The sequence below is a fragment of the Cervus canadensis genome, chromosome 10 (genome assembly GCF_019320065.1).
Source record: "Cervus canadensis isolate Bull #8, Minnesota chromosome 10, ASM1932006v1, whole genome shotgun sequence".
Taxonomy (NCBI): Eukaryota; Metazoa; Chordata; class Mammalia; order Artiodactyla; family Cervidae; genus Cervus; species Cervus canadensis.
Window position 1 is genome coordinate 82,124,277 of NC_057395.1, and position 26,728 is coordinate 82,151,004.

General features: G+C 49.3%; 1 protein-coding gene across 1 annotated transcript; it reads right to left on the reverse strand.

Annotated features, from left to right (window-relative positions):
- Positions 1 to 7,729: 7,729 nt before the first annotated feature.
- LOC122448958 (histone-lysine N-methyltransferase PRDM9-like) lies at positions 7,730 to 23,466 on the reverse strand. Its single transcript, XM_043480610.1, has 12 exons — positions 23,313 to 23,466; positions 22,382 to 22,483; positions 21,897 to 22,168; positions 20,975 to 21,042; positions 19,713 to 19,906; positions 15,826 to 17,265; positions 15,101 to 15,108; positions 14,006 to 14,059; positions 13,116 to 13,299; positions 11,433 to 11,509; positions 8,767 to 8,914; positions 7,730 to 7,821 (listed from the first exon to the last, which is right to left on the reverse strand). The coding sequence occupies exons 1-12, from the start codon at positions 23,464 to 23,466 to the stop codon at positions 7,730 to 7,732; spliced, it is 2,793 nt and encodes a 930-aa protein (XP_043336545.1).
- Positions 23,467 to 26,728: the final 3,262 nt, after the last annotated feature.

Sequence of the window (26,728 nt, forward strand, 5' to 3'; positions counted from 1 at the left end):
CACACACACAACACACCCAACACACACACAACACACGATACACACAACACACACAACACACCCACAATACACACAACACATATGATACACACAACACACCGACACTCCACCCCGGCCAGGAGCGGACACCTTCCCCCTCAGACAGCGGGGACTCCGGCTCTCCGCCCCGGCCGTGCGGAGACGCCTTCCCGCTTGGACAGCGGGGACTCCGCTCAGGCCGCCCAGGGCGGTCTGCCCATCTGAGCCGGGCGCTTCCTGCCGCTGCTGTTTCCCTCCCTGCCTTTTCAGGATACGACCCGCCTGGATCCTCAGCCTCCTTAGGGTTTTATTCGGGACCTGCACAGGCACTGAAACGTCAACTGGCGTTTTGTTTCTGAGACCACGAGGGTTCTGAAGCGTGGTGCGGGCCCCCTGGGACCTTTCGGAGGGGCCGAGGAAGAGATGTTAGCTGATTCCTTGGCCTCACGGTGTTTGGCTCGAGTGATGAAAACAGCTTAGATGGTGCATTTGTGAGAGGCTCCTTCCTACGAGCATGTGGGCGGGAGTGAGGAGAGAGCGGAGGGTCTGAAACGGGGTCACGGAGCAAAGCAGGGGCCCAGGACACTGTCCTTCTCCGAGAGGAGTGGACAGTGCTTCACACCTGACGGCCCGTCCACAAGCCCGCGAAGGCGATACATCAAACGCAGAGAAATGTGCACGCGCCCTTGATGCTGCAGCAGCAAACGGCGGACCGACGCGGACTTAAAGCTGTGCGGATGTTTAGAGCACCGAGCCGGGAAGCATGGCAGACACCCTGCTTCCGGAAGTTTCGCTCTTTCTGTAGGCTTTCTCTTTTCCATGCACCATTTGTCCCTGCCTAATTCTGGAAGGAACCGCCCCGATTCCCAAGGAGACATGAACCACGATGCTCAGCACGCGGGCTGCAGAGGAAAGGGGGGCGGGGGTCAGGGAGGCCAGTCCCAGTGTCCACGGGGGCCGGGGACCCATGGGGCTTGTTAGCAAGAGGGCCAGCGGGAGTGCATCCGGAGAGTGAGTCCGGCTGCGTCCTCGAAATGACTCAGGGAAAAGTCGAGCCGACAGGCTGGGGCACGCGCGCCCATCCACTTGGGATGCTGACTGTCCTCAAAGGGCAAAAGCAGTCGTGGGGTGTGGGTGTGTGTGTGTGTGTGTGTGTGTGTGTGTGTGTGTGACAGGCTGGGGCACGCGCGCCCATCCACTTGGGATGCTGACTGTCCTCAAAGGGCAAAAGCAGTCGTGGGGGGTTTTGAGTGCCAAGATGAAGCCTAGAATATTCAGGGCCAGGGCAGTTATTTTGAGGTAGTAAGGTATGGTTATTTGTGGAACTGCTGTTGGGGGAATATTGTTGGAGAAAATAAAGCCAGCAAAAATACTTGCAACTAGTAGGCATTTAATAGAATTTATTAGGAGGGTGTTGTTCTTGTTAATGATAATCAGAGTAGAAAATTGAGGCTGTCCCAGTAGCATGAAGAAGAGAGCGAGGATGCCGGAGAAGGCTGTGAGTGAGGTGGCAGTTTGTGGAGGGGATCAGGCATTGGCATAAGGCATATTCACAGTTTGAATATTTAGGTCGTTAGAGTAGAATTCAGTGAGGAAAGGCATTCCTGTCAATGCTAAGCTGCCAGTGATAAGGGCGGTTGTAGTAAAAGGCATAGCTTTAAACAGACCTCCTATTTTTTTAAATATTTTGTTCATCATTTAGGTTGTGAATAATTTGGGTTACATAAATAGAATGGCTTTGAAAAAGTCAAGAGCACTGTTTTGGAGAAAGAGGAATGCTGGGTAGAGTTGGTTGATGCCAATTGTTACTATCCTGAGGCCTAATTGGTTGGAGGTGGAGAAAGCAATGATTTATTTTGATATCGTTCTGGGTAATGGCACATATTGCTATAAATGTTGTGATAGCCCCTAGGCGTAATGTAACCAATGGGGTACATTTATAGCTCTCTGTCAGAGGCTAGAAGTGGATGAATAGGAACATATCTGCTACTACTATTGTGCTTGAGTGGAGTAGGGCTGAGACTGGTGTGGGCCCTCTATTGCTGAGGGTAATTATGGGTGTAGCCCAAATTGGCAAATTTTCCCATTGCAGCCAATACTAAACCTAATATAGGCAAATTTGTATTAAGTTGACCAAGAAAGTTCCAGAAAAACATCTATTTCTGCTTTATTGACTATACCAAAGCCTTTGACTGTGTGGATCACAATAAACTGTGAACAATTCTGAAAGAGATGGAAATACCTGACCTGACCTGCCTGTTGAGAAACCTGTATGCAGGTCAGGAAGCAACTGTTAAAAGTGGACTTCGAACAACAGACTGGTTCCAAATAGGAAAAGAAGTATGTCAAGGCTGTATATTGTCACCCTGCTTATTTAACTTATATGCGAGTACATCATTGAAATGCTGGCTGGAGGAAGCACAAGCTGGAATCAAATTGCCAGCAGAAATATCAATAACCTCATATATGTAGATGACACCACCATTATGGCAGGAAGTGAAGTAGAACTAAAGAGCCTCTTGATGAAAGTGAAAGAGGAGAGTGAAAATGTTGGCTTAAATCTCAACTTTCAGGAGACTAAGATCACGGCATCTGGTCCTATCACTTCTTGGCAAATAGTTGGGGAAACAGTGGAAACAGGGCTCCAAAATCACTGCAGATGGTGATTGCAGCCATGAAATTAAAAGACGCTTGCTCCTTGGAAGGAAAGTTATGAGCAACCAAGACAGCATATTAAAAAGCAGAGACATCACTTTGCCAACAAATGTCCGTCTAGTCAAGGCTATGGTTTTCTCAGCAGTCATGTATGGATGTGAGAGTTGGACTATAAAGACAGCTGAGCGCCAAAGAATTGATGCTTTTGAACTGTGGTGTTGGAGAAGACTCTTGAGAGTCCCTTGGACTGCAAGGAGATCCACCCAGTCCATCTTAAAGGAGATCAGTCCTGGATGTTCATTGGAAAGACTGATGTTGAAGCTGAAACTCCAATACTTTGGTCACCTGATGCAAAGTGCTGACTCATTGGAAAAGACCCTGATGCTGGGAAAGACTGAGGGCAGGAGGAAAAGCAGATGACAGATTATGAGATGGTTGGATGGCATCACCGACTCAATGGACATGAGTTTGGGTAAACTCCGGGAATTGGTGATGGACGAGGAGGCCTGGTGTGCTGAGGTTCATGGGGTCACAAAAAGTTGGACACGACTAAGCAACTGAACTGAACTGAGGATAAAAATTTGTTGTAAGTGTCATGCATTCAAGTTAAGTAAGAATCATGCTGTTGTTTTAATAAAACCTGTATCAGCATAGGGTTCGGAGAAGGCAATGGCACCCCACTCTAGGACTCTGGCCTGGAAAATTCCATGAATGGAGGAACCTGGTAGGCTGTGGTCCGTGGGGTCGTGAAGAATCAGACACAACAGAGTTATTTCACTTTCACTTTTCTCTTTCATGCACTGCAGAAGGAAATGGCAACCCACTCCAGTGTTGTTCCCGAAGAATCCCAGGGATGGAGGAGCCTGGTGGGCTGCCGTCTATGGGGTTCCAGAGAGTCGGACACGACTGAAGCGACTTAGCAGCAGCAGCAGCAGCACGGGGTCATACGAAACAGGTCCACGACCCCCTGGCCCCGCTTTCTCACATCCACGCCCCCGAGCCCTGCATCCCCACATCCACGCAGCGCAAGCCAGCAGTCTGCCTCCTCTTTCCAGTCAGTCATTGGGCTTCGCTGAGGTGTTTTGGCCCTGGGGAAGGAAATGGCAACCCACTCCAGTGTTCTTGCCTGGAACATCCCATGGACTGAGGGGCCTGGTGGGTTACCGTCCTTGGGGTCACAAAGAGTCGGACACAGCTGAGCGACTGAGGTGTTATACAAAATTGCCTGTAATGCTGCTGTGTTTGCATCTGCCGTCCACACCATCATCCAATGAGCAGGAAGGATATAGTCACTACTCCTTCTCAGCCAGTAAGTAATTGGAAGAGATTATTAGTGGTAACAAGAATTAGTATTGTAACAAGGAAAAGGAGTGTTTGAAGAATCAGTTCATGTTGGGGTCTGAGTGAATGGATCATATTGAGAAGTCTATAGTTGATCATATGACAAATAGGGCCACCAGCACACATTATTGAGAAATAATCTATTTCAGAACTGAATGATAGCTTAAGGGTTTGTAGTGTGATTCAGTGCCAGTCTGAGATAATTATCTCTTGGCCTGTATACATGAATATTATTGTTGGAACTAAGCTAATGGTGAAGGCATATGAGATAATCTTACATATAGAGGGTATGCGGTGGTTTTATAAATGTTAGTGCTTGTTATTATGATCGATGATATACATAGTGAGGCTAGAGTGAAAGAGGAAATTTAATTAATTACTTTTATTTGGAGTTGCACCAATTATTTGGTTCCTAACACCAATCGATAAAAGTTTGAAAAAGCCATGCTGTTAGTCATGGGAGTATAGAATCAGCAATTCTTATCTACTTCTGTGGTAAATAAGAAGGTATTGTCTTCTCTTACTAGATTCACCATCGAGTGTTTTTCTCTAAACTATATATACAGTATAGGGGGCTTAGAATGATTTTTGGGTTTAAGGATAGGGGTAGAAGAGGTAGGATGGGTAATGATATAGAGCATTTTCTCATGTAAAAGATGGAGAGATACTGTTTATGTGGTGTGTGTATTTGCCTCACTGTGTTGTAATGACTATATATAAAGAGTATAGGGCAGCAATTACTATATGAATTCCTATTAAAATAATTGCAATGTTTGATCACGAGAAGGATATTACTACAAATAGCTCTCCAATCAAGTTAATAGTTGGGGGTAAAGCTAGGTTTGTTTAACTTGCTGGTAATCATCACGTTGCTATTAGTAGGAGAAACGTTTGTAGGCTTTAGTCTAGGATTATTGTTTGGCAATGGACCTGGTAATTTGAATTTGCCAGGCAGAACAATACAGAGAATGTAAGACTATGGGCAATTATTAGGGCTGTGGCTCCTATACCACTTCAAGGTGTTTGGGTAAGGATAGCAAAGTGCTATGTGGCTGACAGAAGAGTATGCAGTGAGTGATTTTAGGTCTGTCTGGCCTAAGCAAATTGAGATGGTTATAATTATGCCTCATAAAGACATTAGAATGAGTGGATACCCTATGATGTCTGTTAGTGCGTTTCAAATTATTGTAATTCGTATTTCATAGTATACCATAGCATCCAAAGTTTAGTAGTGCTGGCAGCATAGCCAGAACTCTGAAGCCTGCAATAGGGGCCTCTTCATGTGCTTTAGGTAGTCAAAGGTGGAGGCCATAGAATGGTATTTTTACTATAAAGGCAACTATGCATACTAACCCTATGAAACCATTGGATCAAGAGTTGGATACTGATTGGGCTCAGCATTAGAATACTGAAAGGTCCTACAGTATTTTGAATGTAGAAAAGTATTCTTAAGAGGGGGAGAGACCTTACTAGGGTATAAAATAAATAGAGACCTGCATTAACGTGTTCTGCCTGATTTCCTCTTTGGGTAATGATAATGAGTGTTGGAACTAGTGTTGCTTCAAATAGAATATTTAAAAGAATTAATTTTATGGCAGTAAATGTTATAATTAAAGTAATTATAGTATGACTAGCAGTGATAATATTTTTTTCTCGTAGAGATTCTTTTAATATGAGGTGTTGACTATTAGTATAAGGGGTCATAACCATGTAGTTAAAATCAGTGGTGGTGTCCATAGGGAGTGGGAGAAAACTAATGAGAAATTGAGGCTGTTATCATTGATTAAGGAGGAGTAGGCTTGTGAGTCTAATTAGTAGGCTATGTGTGGTGGTGTTAATTCAGATTAACCTGATGATCAGGTCAGTGGTATAGTTGCTTACCAATCTTGGCTTTCTCTGGCCGCTGAAGCTGAATAAAAGAACATGGAGACTGAGTCTGCAGGAAATAGAAAGCTGGCTTCAATTCTCGGCGGCAGAGAAGGGAACCCAGCAGGCTCATGCCTCAAGACCTGTGCCTGACCCCCCTTGAGGAGTCTAGGGGCTCATAGAAGGAGGGGTCACAGTCAGGAGGCAGTATGATAAACAAAGGGGATAGGACTTTGATTTCTTCCTCTTGCTTTTATTCACAGTCGCATCAGTTCAGTTCAGTTGCTCAGTCATGTCTGACTGATGATGGGAAAGACTGAAGGCGGGAGGAGAAGGGGACGACAGAGAATGAGATGGTTGGATGGCCTCACCGACTCTGCTCCCCAAGGACATGGGTTTAGTAAACTGCAGGAGTTGGTGATGGACAGGGAGGCCTGGTGTGCTGCAGTCCTTGGGGTCGCGAAGAGTCGGACACGACTGAGCGACTGAACTGAACTGAAACCACTCCAGTAGATTCTTCCAAGTGTGTAGCCCAGAGCGTTCTGCCTGAGGGAATTGAGATCACACAGGTAAAATGTGTAACAGGTCACAGGGTGCTCAGGACTGTGGAACTGACAGCCCATCCCTGAGCAGCGATGAGAGCCTCGCCCCCTCATGGTCCCAGGGAGAAGGAAGCTGATCGGACTGCCGGCTGGTCCGAAACACTGCTGGGAGGTCCCTGTCTACCCTGACCACTGGAGCAGCACAGGGGCCCACTCTCTCGGGCCCCACTGAGCCCCTGCCCCACACCCATGTGGAGAGTCCTTCCGGGCCATCGGGACGGGAATCTGTGGTGGGAACTCAGCAGAAAGGGCGTGAGGGCAGCCGGGACCTTCCTTCACCGAGGATGTGAGATCGCCAGGTACACTGAGGTCACGCAGGTGGCGGGGAGGCCGTTTCAGATGGTGGTCTGTGCTGAGAAGGACACAGGACTCGGGGAGGCAGGGGCTGACGGGTGGCGAGTCCAGAGAGGCGCCTTCTTGGAGGAGGGGGGATGCTCAGACTGAACTGCATCTGGGCCTGGAGCTCCAGCGGCCCGGCCGGTGGCAGAGGAGGGCAAGGCTGCGGCTCGGCCACAGGAGCGGTGCATCTGGCCTCTGGTAGAGTTTCTGCTCCCCAAGGACTGTGGTTATTGTCTGTCTCCTCAGGCTGTCCCGTACCTGGAACACGACCTGGCCAGAGGCAGGTGCTAAGCAAATATCTGTGAATGAGTGGACGGTCCGAGAGTGGAGATGCGGAGGACAGGCGGCGTCAGGCTGCAGAGTGGGGGTTAAGTAGATTAGGAGGCCGAGCCAGGAGAGAGGCATACAAGGTTTCTAAACCTGGACTCCCAGCCCTCTTGGGCTCAGCTCCACCCAAGCCCGTCTGTTCCCCAGACCCTCTGTTTTCTATGGTACATTCCCTCTGGCCTTCACTCACCTGAGTGTCCTGCCCTGCATGACTTAAAAGCAGCTCCAAGTCTGTTCCTCCCACCTGTTTCTGAAGCCTCTTTATGCTTAAGCTGGGGGATCCCGAGGGCGCCCCCTGAGATGGGGCCCCTTCCCTGCCTGGGGACGGGTGCACCTTGTCTGTGCCGTGGGCTCTGCTCTCTGCAGTTGTCTGCCTGTTCGGGTGTCTGCCTGACCCAGGACCGGGAGTGTTCATGGGTTGGTGTGTCCCCGCTACGTCTAGCAATCCGCCAGGCTGAGTCCTGCTGGCCTGCATCGTGACAGTGCCATTTACTGGTGACACGGGGCCCACCCTGGAGCACCGCTGACAAGGTGCCCGCTGGTCTCAGCTGGACCTCGCTGTTGGGCCGGGAGCCAGATGGTCAGAGCTGCTGGTGCCTCTGGGCATGGCTGCCATCACAAGCCTTCTCCTTGGGGCTCAGCGGCTGAGCTGTCAGGGCGGGTGCAGAACGCGCTGCAGACCGGCCCAGGGGGCCAGCGCTGGGCCTCAGCCAGAGAGCGGAGGCACCAACGTGGGGCTTGCCCTCCATTTGGACACTTTCCAGCCTCCTGGGCTCTGTTTTGTCCGACCTTCGAGGAATGGGCGGAGCTGCTGCGCTCATCCTGGCCCACCCGCTCCAGAGCTGCCCTCACAGACCTCCCCTGCACTGGGGTCTGACCAGTACATTCCTGGTCCCAGCACCAAGCCAGGGCGTCCCGAGCCCCTTCAGTTAAGGGGTCAGGGGAAGCAGAGCCGCTTTGTTTAGAGCTGGAGGGGGAGTCGTGTGGGTGGGTTCTCATTTCCTCCAACAACACTTGTGGCTTACGGCGCCCAGGGCTCCCAGCCAGCCTGTGGGCCGCCGTGGGACCCCGTCTCCTGTCGGCCCCTCTTCTGACTGCTTGGTCCATGTTCTGACTGCTCGGGACTTGGTGCTCCTGGGTTGAGTGTCTATTGTAATTGGCTAGGGTCTGTTCTTCTTTTTTTTTTTTATCAGTATTTTTTTTTTTTAAGTATAGCTGGTTTACACTCTGTTAATTTCTGCTTATAGCTCAGAGATACACTTATACACACATATACATTCTTTTTAAAAATATTCTTTTATAGTTTATCATTGGATACTGAATATTGTTCTCTGCTATGCACCAGGGCCTTCTCTAACCATTCTACTTACAAAAGCTACATCTGCTGACCCCAGCCTCCCACTCTGGCCCTCCACCACCCCCTCCTCCTCGGAGAGCGCCAGTCTGTTCCCTCTGTCCCTGAGACCATTTCGGTTTCATATGTGTGTGTGCTCAGGCGCTCAGTTGTGTCTGACTCTTTGTGACCCCATGGACTGTAGCCCACCAGGCTCTTCTGTCCATGGGATTCTCCAAGCAAGAATTCACCATTTGGTGAGTGCAGGCTTGTGGTCACTCTGACCTGTCTCAGACCTCTCAGAGGCTGTCCGCCCTGTGAGTGCAGGCTTGTAGTCACTATGGCCTGTCACAAACCTCTCAAAAGCCATCCGCTGGGTGAGTGCAGGCTCGTGGTCACTCTGGTCTGTCACAGACCTATCAGAGGCCATCCGCTGGGTGAATGCACGATTGTGGTCACTGTGGTCAGTCAGAGACCTCTCAGAGGCTGTCTGCTGTGAGTACAGGCTCATGGTTGCTTTAGTCTGTCACTGACCTCTCAGAAGCCATCTGCAGGGTGAATGTGGGCTCCTGGTCACTCTGGTGCACAGTTTCCACAGGGCTGTCGAGAGGCACTGTGTGGCTGCCCCAGCTGGGGGCCACTTATTGCACTCTTGCTGCCCCCAAGCTACGTCTGGAGAAGGCTAATCCCAATGAGAAGCTACTTTCAGACTTCAGCTCACATCCCAGGAACTAGTCTTCCAGCCTAAGCAGGTCACTCGGGGTTTCCTGTGTTAGTGCTCACAGCTCACACCCCTAGAGGGTGGGCCGGATCTGGGGACACATGTCCTCTGCTGCTAAAAGTGACATTAGACTGTGTTCCCAGGGATGGACCACAAGGGGTGATGGGAGAACGTCTGCCTTACCTGCTTGGAGGCACTGTGTCCCCAGCCCCTGCCTTCTCCCCACTCAGGTATGGAATGTGGGAGAGCAGGAGGGGGAACCTCGGTCCCCAGTGAGACCCTCTTAGCAGAGCTGGGCCTGGGTCAGGCTTGGAGGGTGTGACCGAGAATTTGCTGGACAGGACGCCACATTTAGAGGGCCTCCTGCAGTGCAGGTTTCAGGGCTAAATAGCAACTAAGTGCAGAGCATGGTGGCTGAGCTGACGGCGGTGGATCCTGCAGGCTGAACGCTGAGCCCTGAACGTTGGAAGGTTGTCTGGAGTCACAGGACGTGCTTGCTCTCTCTGCTGAGATGATCTCAATGGGGACCCAGGTGCCCCCTCCTACTCTCGAGAAGCTATCAAACTGAAGCCACTTCACATGGTGAGCTCTGAGGAACCTCAGGAAAGAGAAGAATACCTGCTTTCCAGCAGCCATCAGACTGCAGCCACTTCCCACTGTGATCCCCGAGGAAACTCAGGAAGGGGAAGACAGGATGCTGGTCCCAGGTGGTAAGGTGTGTACCAAAGGGGATGATTTCAGTGAGATGGCTGGTGCATCTTCCCACACATAGAAAAGTGCTAAGTTCCTTAACTTTAGCTGCTGCCACCTGGTTTTGAAGTCCTAAAAGATTTGTACTGAATAAAACAACTCTCAACACCTGTATTATAATATTATTATGTCTATATATATGAATTAGAGACTTTCCAAAGAACAACAAAGACAAATCTCAACATTCAGCACACTGGCACCAGTGGTGAGCACTCCCCAAAACATGCAACTAGTGAGGCAATTAGAAAACTCATCACCCCTTTTCCCATAAGATTGTGGAATGGACGCTGACACTGGGGAATTGTTACAGGGAAGAACAAAATCTGACTCCATGTTGAATGTTTTAATTTAACCTTTGCTTCCTGTTGGTCTGTTTGCTACAGGGATACTGTCCATACATAATGGCCTGCCTCAGGAAACCCCGCCCATCTGCCTCTGTCCAGGACCTGTCCACCTGTGGATGGCTACAGGAGGGAGAAAGTAACACATCTCCCTCAGAGGCTGGACATTCCAGATATTTGCCAGATTAGTGGCCTTTTTACTTTATTTCCTCACCTCCCAGCTCTGTGTTCTATGAAAGACACTGGCATCCAGACGCTGACAAAATGGTTTCTTGGAGATATTAGTCTGCTATCTTCTCAGTCTGCCAGCTTTCCAAGTAAAGTCATCTTCCTTGCCTCAGTACCTCGCCTCTGATTTATCACCCTGTTGTGAGGCATGCAGAGTGAGCTTGGACATGGTAACAACCCCACATACCTTTCAGTCAAAAAATCAAAACATAAAATGGAAGCAATATTGTAACAGATTCAATAAAGACTCTGAAAATGGACCATATAAAAAGATCTGAAACCAAAAACCAGAAGGAACTCAATGGTTGTCTGAAATATTAAGAAAGGATTTAGTACCCCTCTTGCCAATATCCCCTGAAGCTACAGTAGACAGTTAAGCCCTGTTCATTCAGGACACCCTCTCCAGACTCCAGCTGGAGGTGCTCTGCCCCCAATGCCCTCCTGGGTCTCAGGAGTAGAAGAAACACAACCCATGGGGTCTCCTCTGTGGTCCAGGGGAGCGTCACATCAGCCACCCTGTCTCCCTGCCCATAATAAATAAGGAGAGTTGTCAGCACCTGGGCAAGTGATGCTGTGGGCACCTGGACTGCCTCATCCTTGTGAGATTTGGTGTGAAGAAAACACAGAAGGAGAACCAGCCAAGAGGGATCCAGGGAGCAGTGAACCCCTCTTCACAGGGACCCTGTGAGTCCCAAGACTCACTCTGCCCACCCTGCTCTGACTTTTGGGAACTGGCCTTTGTCATTCTCTGGGCAGGAGGTGGGAAGGACAACCTGGTCTCTCTTCCACCTCCTGAGACCCAGGTGAGCCCTGGGGGCACCAGCACATCCACCTGGGGTCCAAGGATGGTGTCCTGAACGCACAGGGCCTAACAGTTCAGTGAGGCTGGCCCTCGTCCACAGTGCACTGACCTGCTGCAGGGTCTCGGGTTCCCTGGCATCCAGCTCCCCCATTGCAAACCCCAGCTTGGTGTCTTGGGAGCTCCTCACTGGCGGGCACCCAGCAGGTGAAAGCTGCATGCCCAGCGAGAAGGAGGAGAAGCCGGTGGGGCAGGGGTCCAGCATGGAGTGTCCAAGGCCCCTCTGCTCCCCCAGGAACACCCAGCCCCGCCTGCCGTGGGCTTTCTCCTCTTCAGTATGTGTCTTTGTGGCTGATGTTCCCAAACACCTTCCTCTGGAAGAGAAGGCTCCATGACCATGGAAAGGGTGGAGGTGAGGAGGTGCTGTAGCCCTAAACCCAGAGAGCTTCAGAAGTAACTCCCCTGAGCCCTGAACGTACTGCCTGTTACATCTGTACCAACCGAGGCCAAGATCCAGGCAGATTCTCTGTGGAAACACTTTTCTGTCCAACAAGAGAGGACTTGTTAACCCACAGCTGAACCCCGAGACGTGGGATGTGCTGTAACTGTGGAGACAGCAAGGAAGGTGTTTGAGCTGCTTCTTCCCGGGCGGCTCCCCAAAGCCCCTGGAGTTACTGGACCCAGAAGGGGAGCACTCGCTCTTCTCTCCTCACTGCAGGCCAGACAGTGCCCCCAACCACACAGCCCTGCTCCTCTGCCTCCCTGAGTTCAACAGAAATCCCCCGGTCACGAGGCCAAAGCACAGTCTTCTTGGTGAGCAGAGCAGAAGCCGGTGGGAAGAGGGGTGGAGGCTGAAATCTTCTTTGTAGAAGAAAAACACGGACGTGTGTTCCCGTGTGTGGTGGCCGCATGCTGCAGTAATTGATGTTCCCCGCACATTTATGGGTGGGTTTTAGTTTGTGTATTTTCTAAATTTCTTTTCTTTTTTTTTTAAACAGCTGCATATTATGAGAAAATTTTTGCAATCAACCATGAGCACTTGCAAAATAACATCTTTTGTTTTTTCTTTTCCTAAAATGTTGCAGTTTTCTATGGTGACAGATGAATCGCCTCCTACTTTTAAGTATTCATTTAATTGGCTGCGCTGGGTCTTAGCTGTGGCATGCAGGGCCTTCAGTTGCAGCATGTGGGAAATAGTGCCCTGACCAGGGATTGAACGTGGCCCCCTGTGTTGGGAGCTCAGAGTCCTAGGCTCTGGATAAGCAGAGAATGCTGCGATCTCCTACTTAAAGCAAGGTTATTTATTTATTTTCGGCTTGCTGGGTCTTCGCTGCTCTGCGGGCTTTTCTCTGGCTGTCAGGCGTGGGGGCTGCTCTCTCGTTTCTGCGCTGAACTTCTTCCTGTGGCGGCTGCTCTGTTTGGGAAGCAGAGAATCTAGGCTCTTGGGCTGCAGTAGTTGTGAATGGACTTAGTTGCTCCACGGCACGTGGGGTCTTCCCAGATCAGGGACTGAACCTGTGTCTCCTGCATTGGCAGGTGGATTCTTAACCACAGCACCACCGAGGCAGTCATTCCCCTCCCTGCTTCCTGCCAACATCCCATTTTAAAAAAAGGCTATAAATAATCTGTTTAGTAAGTTTTAAGGAGTCTGAGCTCTGAGGTCAGCGTCTGGGTGTCATTCTCCCAAAGGCATCTTGTCTTCAGATACTGGCTGGGCTCATGAGTCCAGTAAGCAGGGCAGGTCTGGTGGCTGAAGACAGGCTTGGCCTCTGGAGCTCTGCCCTCACGGACTCACCCAGGGTCCCTGAGCCCTGGCAGCCAAGCAGAGCCGCCCACAGGTGGGGCTGGTACAGCCCTGGGGCCGCTGTGGTCAGGGTGGAGCGTGCGGCGGAGGCAGCTGGCTGTCCGTCCTGTGACGGCTGGTGTCCTGTGTGACCGTGCAGGGCAGTCACGGTGTCAGGTGGGGCCTGGCCGCTGTCCTGGGGACAGGATGGGACCTCAGAGAGCTCGCATCCCCACTCCCCATCCCCCAGCTCCGCTTCAGATCCTGGCTTGTAGCTGCTGGCCGCTCCCTGGGCTGGGAGGCTGTGTAAAGCATCAACCCCCTTGCTCAAGGTCAGCTGAGACCCCCAGCTCTGGGGTCACACACCATCTGTGCCACCATCCAGGTCATCCTACTTCTGTGAGGGAGGGCCTGTGTGGGGCTGTGGGTGATGGGGGTTTGGGTGTGTTGTGGGCTGGCCCCAGGAGTCAGCTTTTTGAGGGGAGGGGAGCAGAGGGGAGGGGAGGGAGAAGCTTTGACCTGCTCAGCCTTCCAGGGGATTCCAGGCCCAGCTCTGGTGGGAGGTGCAGGTGAGAAGCCCCTGCAGGTTTCTGGATCCCCACCATTTTTCGGTTGAAGCCCCTCTGCCTGCACCACCCCTAACTCTCCCTCCCATGGCCCCGGCCTGAAGCCACAGAAGATGGGGAGTTTACGTGGCTTCCCTTCCTGTAGGGAAGCCAAGACACAGACAAACACGTTCCTTTAAGAAAGCATAGAAACCGGAAAATAATAGTGGGTGGTTATCACTGACACGGTTCATGTAGAGACGCTTCACAAGCCTGGCACATGGAGGGGACTGAGGGTCGTTGCCCCGAGTCCTGAACTTCGCACCCTCCGCCCCCCCCCCACCCCCCGTGGCCCACTCTCCCCTTGGTGTCTTCTGGTGGCCGGGTGGACTTCAGCCTCCGGAACCCCTTCTGGAAGGATCAGGCTAGGGCAGAGGTCATTCACAGAGGGGAGGGTGTGGTCGACCTTAAGAACCCCATTGACCTCACTCTGTGTCGGAGCTCAGTTCCGGATCTGAGCAAGCGTGGCTTCCTGGTGCTGTCCCCACCCTCACTCACCCAGGGTGGGGGGCTTTGTGTCCACCGTATCCCCTCGTGCAGCCTGGCCACCCCGGGACCCGTGCAGTGTGTGCATCTGCCCTGCTCACAGCGCACCCCGGGGCCCATCAGACTTCACTCATGACAGGGAAGTGTAAGGATGAACTTTTCCATGGTTAAGAATTTCAAGGCGCGACAGCGTTGACCACAGCACACGGACACAGGTACGAGGCCCATGCAGAGAGAAGCCACCGTGTGGGCTTCAAGGACCCTCCGTGTGGGGGTGGGATGGGGGCCGGACAGGGATTTCCTGCAAACGCGGCTCCAGGCTCTGTTCTTGGCAGGGTGACGACTGTGAGCACTGCCTGTCTGTGGAGGGGCCCTGGGGCTGCCCAGCTCAGCAGGAACGGCAGGGGTGGGAAGGGAGGTCGGCCTCACTTAGCACCCCTGACCTCACACTCCCTCATCAGGGCAGCCCAGTGCCTAAACAGCCCCTTCCTCATCTAGCTCTGAAGACCTGGAAAGTGTAGGGGCTGGAGGACATGCAAGAAACAAATTCTGTAAAGCAATTATCCTTCTATTAAAAAATAAAAAAACGATTGAATAAAAAAAGAAAAAGGAAAGCAAACGTGTGGCTTGCATTCTCAGCCAGCCCCTGCCAGATTCCGCCTGTGCTTATGCATCAGACCAAAATGCTGGTGCTCCCACCCTGTATCACAGATGAGAATAGAGACACAGAGAGGTTGAGCATCTTGCCCCAGCTCACAGAGCTGCTGGGGGTAGGGCTGAGAACTGGACTCCTGTGGTCGCATCTGGAGTCCAGATGCTGTGATGATCCTGAGGGAGCGGCAGAGACCAGATGGCCCATGCTGAGACAGGAGCGCATGCACACACACACGTACACATGGCCTTCACCTTTGCGGCTACAGAAGTCAGAGGGAACCAGAGGGCCACCAGGAGAGGCCAAAGGAGAGTCGGGGACTATAAGGAGGAGAGGCCCCACTTCCCAGGAGGCCAGGGAATTCCCTTCCCTGGTGAGTCTGACTCCACTCTGCATTCCTTTCCCTGGACCCAGGAACTGACTGTCCAGTGACCTAACTGACTTGGCTCCAGAATGATGCCTTCCCAGGGGTTCAGCTACGACTGGACTCCACTACTGTCAGTGATAAGGGGGGAATGAGTACATAGTCTGGGCTTCAGATTTGTTTGGAGACAAAATTTATTAGAAGAGGAGTACTAAAAAACCACGAAGGCAATTGGCATGAACATCTCCAGAACACTTAAGAAACCCTCTGCTGTTTATCTACCTCCTCTCCTGTCACGAAAGTGGAAGGTCTATTTAACAAGTAATTCTGTGCTTATCACACTCTTTCTTTAAAATATTTATTATCTATTTATTTATTCGGCTGTGCTGTGTCTTAGTTGCAGCGTGTGGGAGCTAGTTCCCCAATCAGGTATTGAACGTGGGTCTCTGCATTGGAGTCTTGACCCCTGGACCACCTGGGAAGTCTCTCCTCATACTCTTGGTGACAGTAACGGGTCATAGGCCTCCTCTGAGGCCCCCTGAGAGCTGAGGCATGGGGTGGCTGCAGTAATCCTCCTGTGGCGAAGGTGTGGTTTGTTGGTCATGACTCACTCACACTCCGTGCAAACATAGGGCTTCTCCCCTGTGTGTGTCCTCTGGTGTCTGATGAGGACGGGCTTCTGACTGAAGGTTCGCCCACACTCCCCACAAACATAGGGCTTCTCCCCTGTGTGTGTCCTCTGGTGTCTGATGAGGACGGACTTCCGACTGAAGGTTCGCCCACACTCCCCACAAACATAGGGCTTCTCCCCTGTGTGTGTCCTCTGGTGTCTGATGAGGACGGACTTCTGACTGAAGCTTCGCCCACACTCCCCACAAACATAGGGCTTCTCCCCTGTGTGTGTCCTCTGGTGTGTGATGAGGAGGGGCTTCCGACTGAAGCTTCGCCCACACTCCTCACAAACATAGGGCTTCTCCCCTGTGTGTGTCGTCTGGTGTGTTATGAGATGGGCCTTCTGACAGAAGCTTCTCCCACACTCCATGCAAACATAGGGCTTCTCCCGTGTGTGTGTCCTCTGGTGGGTGATGAGATTTGAATTATCGCTGAAGCTTTGCCTACACTCCCCACAAACATAGGGCTTCTCCCCTGTGTGTGTCCTCTGGTGGGTGATGAGTGCTGACTTCCGATGAAAGCTTCGCCCACACTCCCCGCAAACATAGGGCTTCTCCCCTTTGTGTGTCCTCTGGTGTGAGATGAGATGGGACTTCTGACTGAAGCTTCGCCCACACTCCCCGCAAACATAGGGCTTCTCCCCTGTGTGTGTCCTCTGGTGTCTGATGAGGGCTGACTTCTGACTGAAGCTTCGGCCACACTCCTCACAAACATAGGGCTTCTCCCCTGTGTGTGTCCTCTGGTGTCTGATGAAATCTGACTTCTTACTGAAGCTTCGCCCACACTCCCCGCAAACATAGGGCTTCTCCCCTGTGTGTGTCCTCTGGTGTGTGATGAGGTTGAAGTTCTTACTGAAGCTTCGCCCACACTCCCCACAAACATTGGGCTTCTCCCCTGTGTGTGTCCTCTGGTGTGTGCTGAGACTTGACCTGTCCTTGGAGCCTTGCCCACACTCTCCGTACGTGACCCTCATATTCCCCGAGACCCCTGTCCCCGTGAGCAATGTGCCTGTGTCCTCTGGATTCAGTTTCTGGCTTGTGCTGGGCTCGTCTGTCATTCTCTCATGCACCCCAGAACCCCCCATTTGTCCTCCGGTTGAGTAGGAAGAGGCCCTGGAAATCCTCTTCAACCTTACGCTTTTCAGCAATTGTTGGGGCCTCTCCTTGACCTCCTGACCCTCAGGTTTGTCGCGCGGGCTGTGTGGATCTGAATATCGCTGATTTTGATTGCCCTGGCAGAGATCCTCTGGTTGGAGGAGGTCTCTTTCAGATGGTCTCAGGAGGGTCTGAGTGGGGTGACTGCGTTGGGTGTGTTGGCTGAGGAATTTCTGACTGGAGAAGGCGAGAGAGCAGGAGGCACATGGGTGGATCTTGGGCTTCGGTTCTGCTGAAAGAGGAAGCTTTTGGTCAGGTAGCTGGTTTGCCGTGGTCAGGCCTGCCTCACTAATTATCTAAGTGTTGACAGTGCACGATTTGTCTCCCATCAAGTGTCTGTTTACAGTCCATTTTTCCATTCCACTCTTATTCTCTACATCTACAGAAATCCAGGAAGCTGGTGTCAAGGGCCTTTTCTACATATCACCCAGATAGGGACCTTCTAGCAGCATCAGAGGCAGCACCTCTCCTGATAGAGGTGGATCTGTAGGGACTTTCCCTGCGTGTAAGTATCTGAAATGTCATGTCACAGTGGCCACAGGTATTTACCCTACTGAGGGATAAGACTTGATGACTTAGATGAAATCTCCTGAGAGGCTCCCTGTGAGGGGAAAGGGTCTATTAAGTTACGGGCGCCTGGCCTGGAGCTCTCTGCATATGGGAGGCAGCACAGGGGGTGGTTACAGCAGGTGTGGGTAAACCTGACTTTGTGGCTCCTTGTTCAAAGAGCAGCCTTTGTGCCGATCTCTGCAGGAAGTGGGTTTGACACTGGATGAGACTGAGCGGCCCAGGTCCCACTGACTACAGGTCTCTGGCTCCTGCTGACCAGACTGGTTCACAAATTGCTCCTCTCTCAGTTTCCCATAAATCATAAAATAAAGGCATATCCTTTCTCCAGCCTCACCAGTATCCATACCTCATTTATTTCATTCAGGCTTAGTCCATTTAACATGCACTAGGAAGCCCTATTTAAAAATACCTCTCCAGCAAGATTCTTCACACCTTCACTCCCAAGCATCTTCGGCCAGCCCACTCTCTCCTCATGTCTGGCAATGAACTGACCTCTGAGGGGACTCCCTGCTGCTGTCTCTTCCCAAAAATGAACCAAAGCATCATCTTAGCACAGAGAACATGCTGCTTGCAGCTGAAAGACTTGCGGTTGTTCTGTGTCACCCAGGAGGACCCCTGGGGCCTGCACGTGAACACAGGCCCTGAGGCTTCCGTGTCCCATCCAGCCTCCTTCCTCTCCCTCTGTGCTTCCTCCCGTGACCCCTGGCATGGCCTCTCTTCCCGTCCCTGGGTCTGAGGCACTGGCTGCTCCCCTGCCTGGAATCCTTTCCCGCAGGCGTTATCTCTGCACAGACCCTGCCGCACCGTCCTGCACCACACCCCACCCTCTGCTCACGCTGAGCCGAGGCAGGTTCCCTGCGCTGTTTCCCTCAGAGCACCAGCCCCTGTCTGGTGTGAAGCCCCTGCTGCCCCAGGGCAATGGTTCTGTCTGTTTCGGTGCGTGGAGCCCTGTCTGGCACAGAGCATGAACTCACATGACAACAGACTGGAACAGTAACTGAATGCACATCACTGCACTTGTGTGCACCCCGATGTTCATCGCAGCACTGTTTATAATAGCCAGGACATGGAAGCAACCTAGATGCCCATCAGCAGACGAATGGATAAGGAAGCTGTGGTATATATCCACCATGAAATGTTACTCACCCATTGGAATGAATTCATTTGAATCAGTTCGAATGAGATGGATGAAACTGGAGCTCATTATACAGAGTGAAGTAAGCCAGAAAGATGAAGACCATTACAGCATACTAACACATATATATGGAATTTAGAAAGGTGGTAATGATAACCCTATATGCAAAACAGAAAAAGAGACACAGATATACAGAACTCTGTATATCTGTGGGAGACTCTGTGGGAGAAGGCGAGGGTGGGATGTTTCAAGAGAACAGCATCGAAACATGTATATTATCTAGGGTGAAACAGATCACCAGCCCAGGCTGGATGCATGAGACAAGTGCTTGGGCCAGGTGCACTAGGAAGACCCAGAGAGAACGGGTAGAGAGTGAGGTGGGAGGGGGGATCGGGATGGGGAATACATGTAAATCCATGGCTAATTCATGTCAATGTATGACAAAAACCACTACAACATTGTAAATTAATTAGCCTCCAACTAATAAAAGTAAATGAAATAAATAAATAAATGTAAAAAATACTAATGACTAAGGAATTCCATTTACTTTCTTTAAATTGGTAGATGTCATTCATAAATTTCCTAGTGTGACTCTTTAAATATCTTTGTCCTATAAATATTTTAAAATAAAATGTCTATATTTTAGTGAAAAAAAAAAAAAAAGAAATGGGAGGGAATAAGGAAGAAAGAGGTAAAGGGCAGAGAGCTTGTAGGTGCTTGAAAACTTGCTTTTTGCTTCTAAGCCTTTCAGCAGAAGGTGATGTTACATATTTTTTTGCATGAAATATTAAAAATTAGAACTAGCATTTTTACCATAAAAAATTTTTCATAACAATCATATGACAAGATTAAATTCTGAGGCATTTTAATTGCAACTCTACTGACTTTGGACTGGATTGTACTCTGCTTCGAAATCGGACCATGGAGGCTCCCAGGATGGGGTCGGGTGCTGGAAGAGGGCTGACACTCACCTCTCTCGGCCGCGAGCTCACTCTTCCCCGGGCTGTTCCGCTTGATGCCAAGGTCCTGACCATACTCGTCCCCGTACCAGACCAGCAGCTCACAGCCCGGCCTGACCACCTGGCAGGTTCGGTAGAAGATCTGCCCGTGATACTGGAAGGCCACCAGGTTCTGCTCCTCGTCGTCCCGGGCACAGTTCACATACCTGGGGGCGAGGCCGGGAAAGGGAAAGAAACCTCAGGTGATGAGTGCCCTCCACTCTGCGACCATGCCCAGCTCCTTGCCTTCCGCCTCTGAGGCCGCCCCTCATGTGGACCTTCTGTTCACACCTTCGACCAGGCCATGTGAATTTCCATGCTTTTCTCTTCTTACCTAATTAGCCATTTTCCGGAGCCCAGTTCAAGACTCATCTCCACCTGGACTGTCCGTGAGGCTGGTGACGTCCAGCTCCTCTAAACTCTGAATTAAGTTCTCTTTCATCCACAGGACTTGGTGCTCCTTGGCTAACACGCAGCCCTCAGCACTCACCCCAGCCTGCCTTCTCTCCCGAGGCTTTCTCCCATCTCCCCACGTGTATCCAGGGTCCTATTCACTTGCTCACCCCCTCCCACGGACACTTGGAGAGAGCTCTGATATAGCTTGAGACAGGGAACAGTAATAGTTTGTTCACTGTCTGCCTGTCCTGATGAAAGGGAGGCCCTCAGAGAATGGCCCCGCCTAGGGCCATCCTGCCCTCCAATCCTTCTGAGGCCTCAGGGCCCACTTCTCACTGGAAACAGGCCTGAAGAGGTTGTTGCCCACATAGAGCCAAGGTCTCCTGTATATATGTTATCCTGGCGCTGTGCAGTTACTCAAAGAGAAAAAAATAAGGTTACTGTTCCTGAAATCAATTGGCTAATATCTGTTTGCAGTATGTTCTCCAAAAGGACATGGGTTGTGTGATCTGCTTCAGTAACAAAGTTCACTGTCTATCTGAACCATAAAATGCGTGATAAGTGTCCATTAAGTGAGTTAAAGTGTCCCTGGTGAATCTAGACTCCTCAAGTTGTTTTCAAGTCCACCAGTTTTGTTCAGCATATGGAGTTGTATCTTGACGGCACATGCCATATTTTTATTTCCTTCTTTCTAGTGTCTTTTGAAATGAAAGAGCATGATATGGAGGGAAAAGAGGAAAGAAGATGTGAAAGCTGTTGAGGGAGCCGGGTTGAGAAGGAAAGGGGCGTGGGATGGAGGGAGTCTCAATGTCTCCACACTGCAGACTCACTGCCCTCACCTCATCCAGTTGGCCCAAGACGTGTCCTTTCCATCCACATACTCGTAGCAGTTCCTCCCTTTGGTGATCTGAGTGTCAGAGAAAGAGTTACAAGCTTTCCTCTTTCTTTTATTTTTTCTTGGTAGGAACATATAGAAGAGCTATTTCCCTGTGTAGTCATTGGTGCTTTTCAGCCTGCATGGATTCACCTGCCAGTCGGACCCCACGGTAAACCCCTTACTCATCATTCCAAGTCTGAGGCTCTTGGTTCATTGAAGGCAAGGGCTCCACAAGGGAGGAGTCACTTCTGTGTGTCTGTACACTGTGATCCTACCTCTCCTCTGAACTTTGGGTGGAAGTCCTTTGTGTCTGTACACTGTGGTCCCACCTCTCCTCTGACCTTTAGATAGAGGTCCTGAGTGTCTGTACACTGTGTTCCCACCTCTCCTCTGACCTTTAGATAGAGGTCCTGAGTGTCTGTTCACTGTGGTCCCACCTCTCCTCTGACCTTTAGATAGAGGTCCTGAGTGTCTGTTCACTGTGGTCCCACCTCTCCTCTGACCTTTAGATAGAGGTCCTGAGTGTCTGTTCACTGTGGTCCCACCTCTCCTCTGACCTTTAGATAGAGGTCCTGAGTGTCTGTTCACTGTGGTCCCACCTCTCCTCTGAACTTTAGATAGAGGTCCTGTGTGTGTGTACACTGTGTTCCCACCTCTCTTCTGATGTTTAAATAGAGGTCCTGAGTGTACACTGTGCTCCCAGCTCTCCTCTGACCTTTAGATGGAAGTCCTGTGTTCACGCCCAGGGCACACAGTACACAGGGCTGACTGTGTCATTGCCGACCATGTTGTCACCATCTGCGTCCTTGCATGTAGACATGAAGTACCCCCGACCACGTACAAGTGATTAGAGGCCAGAGGACAGGGAAACGGGTGCTTCTCACCTGCCAGGCGTATCCACTGTTGGCGGCCTCTTCATCGTCTGTGATCTGGCCCTCATAGGGCCCAAAGTGCAGGCCCAGCGGCAGATCGGACGCCTCGTTCCACACTCCAAGTCCAGCGTCAGGGATGCCCGACAGTCTGATGCTTAACCCAGGGGGCAGCGTGAGGGCTGAGCGGTTGGCATGCCCCTTTTCCACTGCACAGTCCTTTACAAAGGTTGGGGGCCCATGGGCAGCACAGCTGTCGATGAAGAAGTTCTGACACTCCTCACAATCTGGAGGTGAGAACAGGGATGAGAAGAGGTATAGTGATGTTGCTGGTCGTAATGCCCTTCAGAAGGAACTGGGGCATTCATGGCATTTGGCCTCGACCCTGCACCCCAAGTCATAGAGGAAGGGGATGGCCGGGGGACCAAATGGTGGGGTGAGGTTAGTGGACCAAGGCCCTGTAGCCCCTTCTCCGTGAGTGGGCCACCGGGGTCACTCACAGAGGTAGTCGTCATCCTGGGGCTCACTGACCTCTTGGTATATGTGACCCTTTCTTTCTCGTAAACTGTACCTCTTCACTCCAGTTTCTTTTCTTCTGAGTTCTAAGATGGAGAACAGAAGCTAAGCAAGGCTGGTGGGGTCTGGGGAGTTAGTCCCTGTTTTATCAGAAAGTGTGAGATCTCCTACCTGTCCATCTATACACATTGTTAAAACTTTCTTATATGTATTTTTCAAACTTTTACTTTTGTAATTTTATGTTTTAATGATACATTACTTATTTCTTCTCCACGCTGCATGGCTTGTGGGATCTTAGTTCCCTGACTAGGAATGGAACCCACACCTCCTGCAGTGGAAGCATGGAGTCTTAATCACTTCACCACCAAGAAGTCCATTCTCTATACTTTGCTTCTTGTCCCTTTAACTACAGGTTCAGGAGACTGAGGCTCCACTGACCACAGGTGCCCAGTTCAGTGATAGCATCCTGCACTTCCTGTTAGTAGGTTTAACTTCCCAACCTTCCTACTTAGGAAATAGTTCACTGACACATCTACTCAAAAAATATATGTTAAGGGCACATGACATTTAAGGCATTGAGCAGAGGTCTGGGCATAAACACTAACAAAGCATGGTCCCCATCATCACAGCTGGGTTTATCGAACTACTTGTAGGTGTCAGACTTTTGCATTTAATGTAAGGCTTTCAAGCACTGTATGAGTTATGTATCCTTATCTTCACTTTACAGATAGCAATCAGGACCTCAGAAAATGTATAAGATTTTCCCAAGGCCCCAATGCTAACATCATGACTCAGATCCATCCAGCTTAAACCCCCGCCTACCCAAAGACCATGCCACACACCTAGGTCACACTTATTAGCTTTTCTACAGGGATTAGAGGAAGTAATTAGAGGAACTCCCCAAATTTCTCTTACCGCCTTTTTGTCTGGGGTGCTGTCCAGGGGTCCTTGCTTTTCTGTGATGGGGCACTGGTTTCTGAGCCTGCTTGGAGCCACTTGTTTTCAGCAATTTTGCTACTCCGGGCAATTCCTTCAAACTAGATTCCTTACTTAATGGTGCCCTGGACATTCTCTTCCATGTGAGTAAGAGACAACATGCAGTTCTTTAGTTCTTTAGGACTTTATGAACTGTTTTGACATGCATGACTTTAGTTAATACTTTGACAATTCTTGGAAATACCTGATTTGGGGGCGGGGGGGGGGGAGCGGGGAGGCCTGAACACTGGAATGTAACAAAAGGACCTAGGTGGATAGTGAATCAAAACTAGAATTCATATCTTAAGTTTCTTCCCCTTCAACTTTCTGCATAAAAATGAGAGCAAGGCAGGGAGAATAGCTGGAGGTCAGGGAAAGAAGAGGGTAAGTGCTCGTAGAGAGATCCGGGGGGGTTGTATTAATTAGTGGCCCTTTGATGGATGAGGAAGTATGGACAATTACAGAGGGGACAAAACACATCTGGAAAATAAGGTGACAAAGCAGTGAGATTAAGAAGAGAAAAGACGATCGGCAGAAACACATTTAGACAATAAAGAAAATGAGATGAAAGTTGCAGGTTGCCATGTCCTATAGACAATGTTTGGAATTAAAGTAGCTGGTCACATCAGTTCTCCTTGAACAAGGCTGTGTGACTAGCTGATTCTCCTCAGTTTCCTGATCCATGAATTGGTATTCAGGCTAATTCTTAATATTATAGTGGACATGAAATTTAATAACCTTCAACAAATTGTTGTGTGAGCTATCTAATACAGTAAGAACGTGAGCGCACATCCCTGGTATCAATTTATTCCCTAAACTGCATCTATATTTGAAGTCTAGCTCACAGATACTATCTTCAGCATTCTTTGACCTTTCTACTCCTAGATGAATGCTTAAATGTGGAGTCACTCATTCACAAAACATTCAGGGTCCCTCAGGGGCTTTGAGCTGGGCCTGGACTTCTGAGAATGAATGGGTGTGGGCTGGTCTCTCAAAGCTCACAACACAGGGGCAGGCTAAACACATGATTCCAAACAGGAGAGTTGCTATTAGAGCTCAGAGGGGGAGCTGTTACTCCTCTTGCAAGAAGGAGCATTTGAAATGATGCCCAGATGATGAGTTTCTACTCAAAAGCAGGTAATCTATGTGAAGTCCTTCTGTTATTTTCTTATTTGTTGCTTTTCAGTCACAAACCTGAGGCTTCTCAGGGTTGCGAGTTGCTTCCTCTTATTGGAGTGGGAGGCTCTGAGGTAGGGATCCTGTCTCCTTCTTCATCTTGGACTGTCCACTCTACAAACTGCCCAGCATGTCTTTAAGCTTCTTCATCTTGGACTGTCCACTGTACAAACTGCCCAACATGTCCTTAAGCTTCCCTTAGTCAGATGTCTTAGCATATCCCTCCCTAGCACAGCACAAAAGAACTGAGGTTGAAAACATCTCTCAGATGAATGATATAAAAATGTATGAATAAGCTTCATAGAACTATGGAAGTTTTAATCAGTTTGTAAGGGGTTTAGAGAATGTGCACTGGTTTAGATTGCACTACCAGTGATACTGTGATCTCAGGCATACAATCAAATGTTTTTTACCTCATTTTTGGGATCTATAATGGTGATAGCTATATACCTACTTATTGGTACTGTGGGACTGATTTAAGGTTTAAGTAAGTTTATTCACTTATAATACTTAAAGTCTGAAATATTATGAAAGTAATGTAACAACAGAACCGCCCACTACTGTTGTTCTTACTAACTATAAAGATGGTGATGATATCAGACAGTGTGCTAAAGATTCAGGGCAGGAAGGCAGCCGTCTCCAGGATCTCTGTGTTTTCTCCTGTTCTCACCTGTGACTGGATCCCTGAGGAGGATATTTTGGCAACAGGATTTGGGAAATACTCACCTTCTTGTGTTTACTGTGCTCCACTCTGGAGGCAATTGAAGAAGGTTTACCTGAAGAATGATGAGAATCAGTATTTTGATTGGTAAATGTTTCCAAACTCTGGGTATTCTATCTAAGGAGACATAATTCTAAGCCAGAGAGTGACAAAGACAGTGATTACCAAAGGAGGAATGGAAGATGATTTCTGTATCCTCACCTCCCATGGTTCCACTGGGAGCATTACATAATTATCTTAAAAAAAAAAAAAAAATATGAAACTTCATCTGTTCCTCATCTGATGTTCATAAAGTATCTAATAAATTTCCTAGTCTTTCATGACAAAAGTGCTCAACACTGTAGAAATAGGAGGAAGTGACTGCAATATAATAAAGGTCATATATTGAAAGTCTACCTCTAACATCATAGTCATCAGTAAAAAAGATCAAGAAAAAAAGGCAAGGATGCCCGTTATCAACATTTCTGTTCACCATAATATTAGAAGTCATAGCCAGGGCTTTAGGTTAGAAATGGAAACAAAAGGCTTCCCTTTGGAAAGAAAGAAGTAAAATTATGTCTCTTCACAGGGCCATGGTTTTATGTGCTGAAAAATCTTTAAATCCACACACACCAAAAACTTGCACAGAACATTGCATGGTACAAAATCAACATTCAAATATCTTTCCATGCATGAAGAATGACCATTCCACAAAGGAAAATAAGAAAACAATCCTATTTATTTCTTATTTTTTTAAAGCTATATTCAAGAGCTAAATTAAAAAAAAAATATTTCTTTTTATTTATTTGTTTGTGACAGGTCTTTGTTATGGCATGTGGGATCTAGTTCCCTGAATAGGGACTGAACCCAAGTTCTCTGCATTAGGAGTGTAGAGTCTTAGCCACTGGACAAATAATCTAATCTTATTTATAATAGCATTGAAAAGAATGAAGTAATTAGATATAAACTTAAGGAGATGAGAGACTTATATTTTGAAAACTACAAAATATTGCTGAAAGGAATCCGACATAAATAGATAGGTGTCTCATGTTTATGGATTTGGAGGCTTAATATTTTTAAGCTGTTCATACTACCCAAAGCAATTTAAAGATTCAATGCAATTCCTATTAAAATCCCAATGGAATTTTTTTCAGATATAGAAAATCCATCCAACAGTTAACACGGAATCTCAGAGCACCCCAAATAGGCAAAGTAATCTTAGAAAGAACAGCAAAGCTGGAGGCCTCTGATTTCAGAACATACTACAAAGGTACAGGAACCAAAAGAGTGTAGATTTGGCAAAAAATGTATGCTTAGTCACTCAGTCTTCTTGACTTTTTGTGACCTTTTGGACTGTAGCCCACCAGGCTCCTCTGTCCAGGGGATTTCTCAGGCAAGAACACTGGACAGGGTTGCCATTTCCTTCTCCAGGGGATCTTCTTAACCCATGGGGTGAACCCGCATCTCCTGTGTCTCCTGC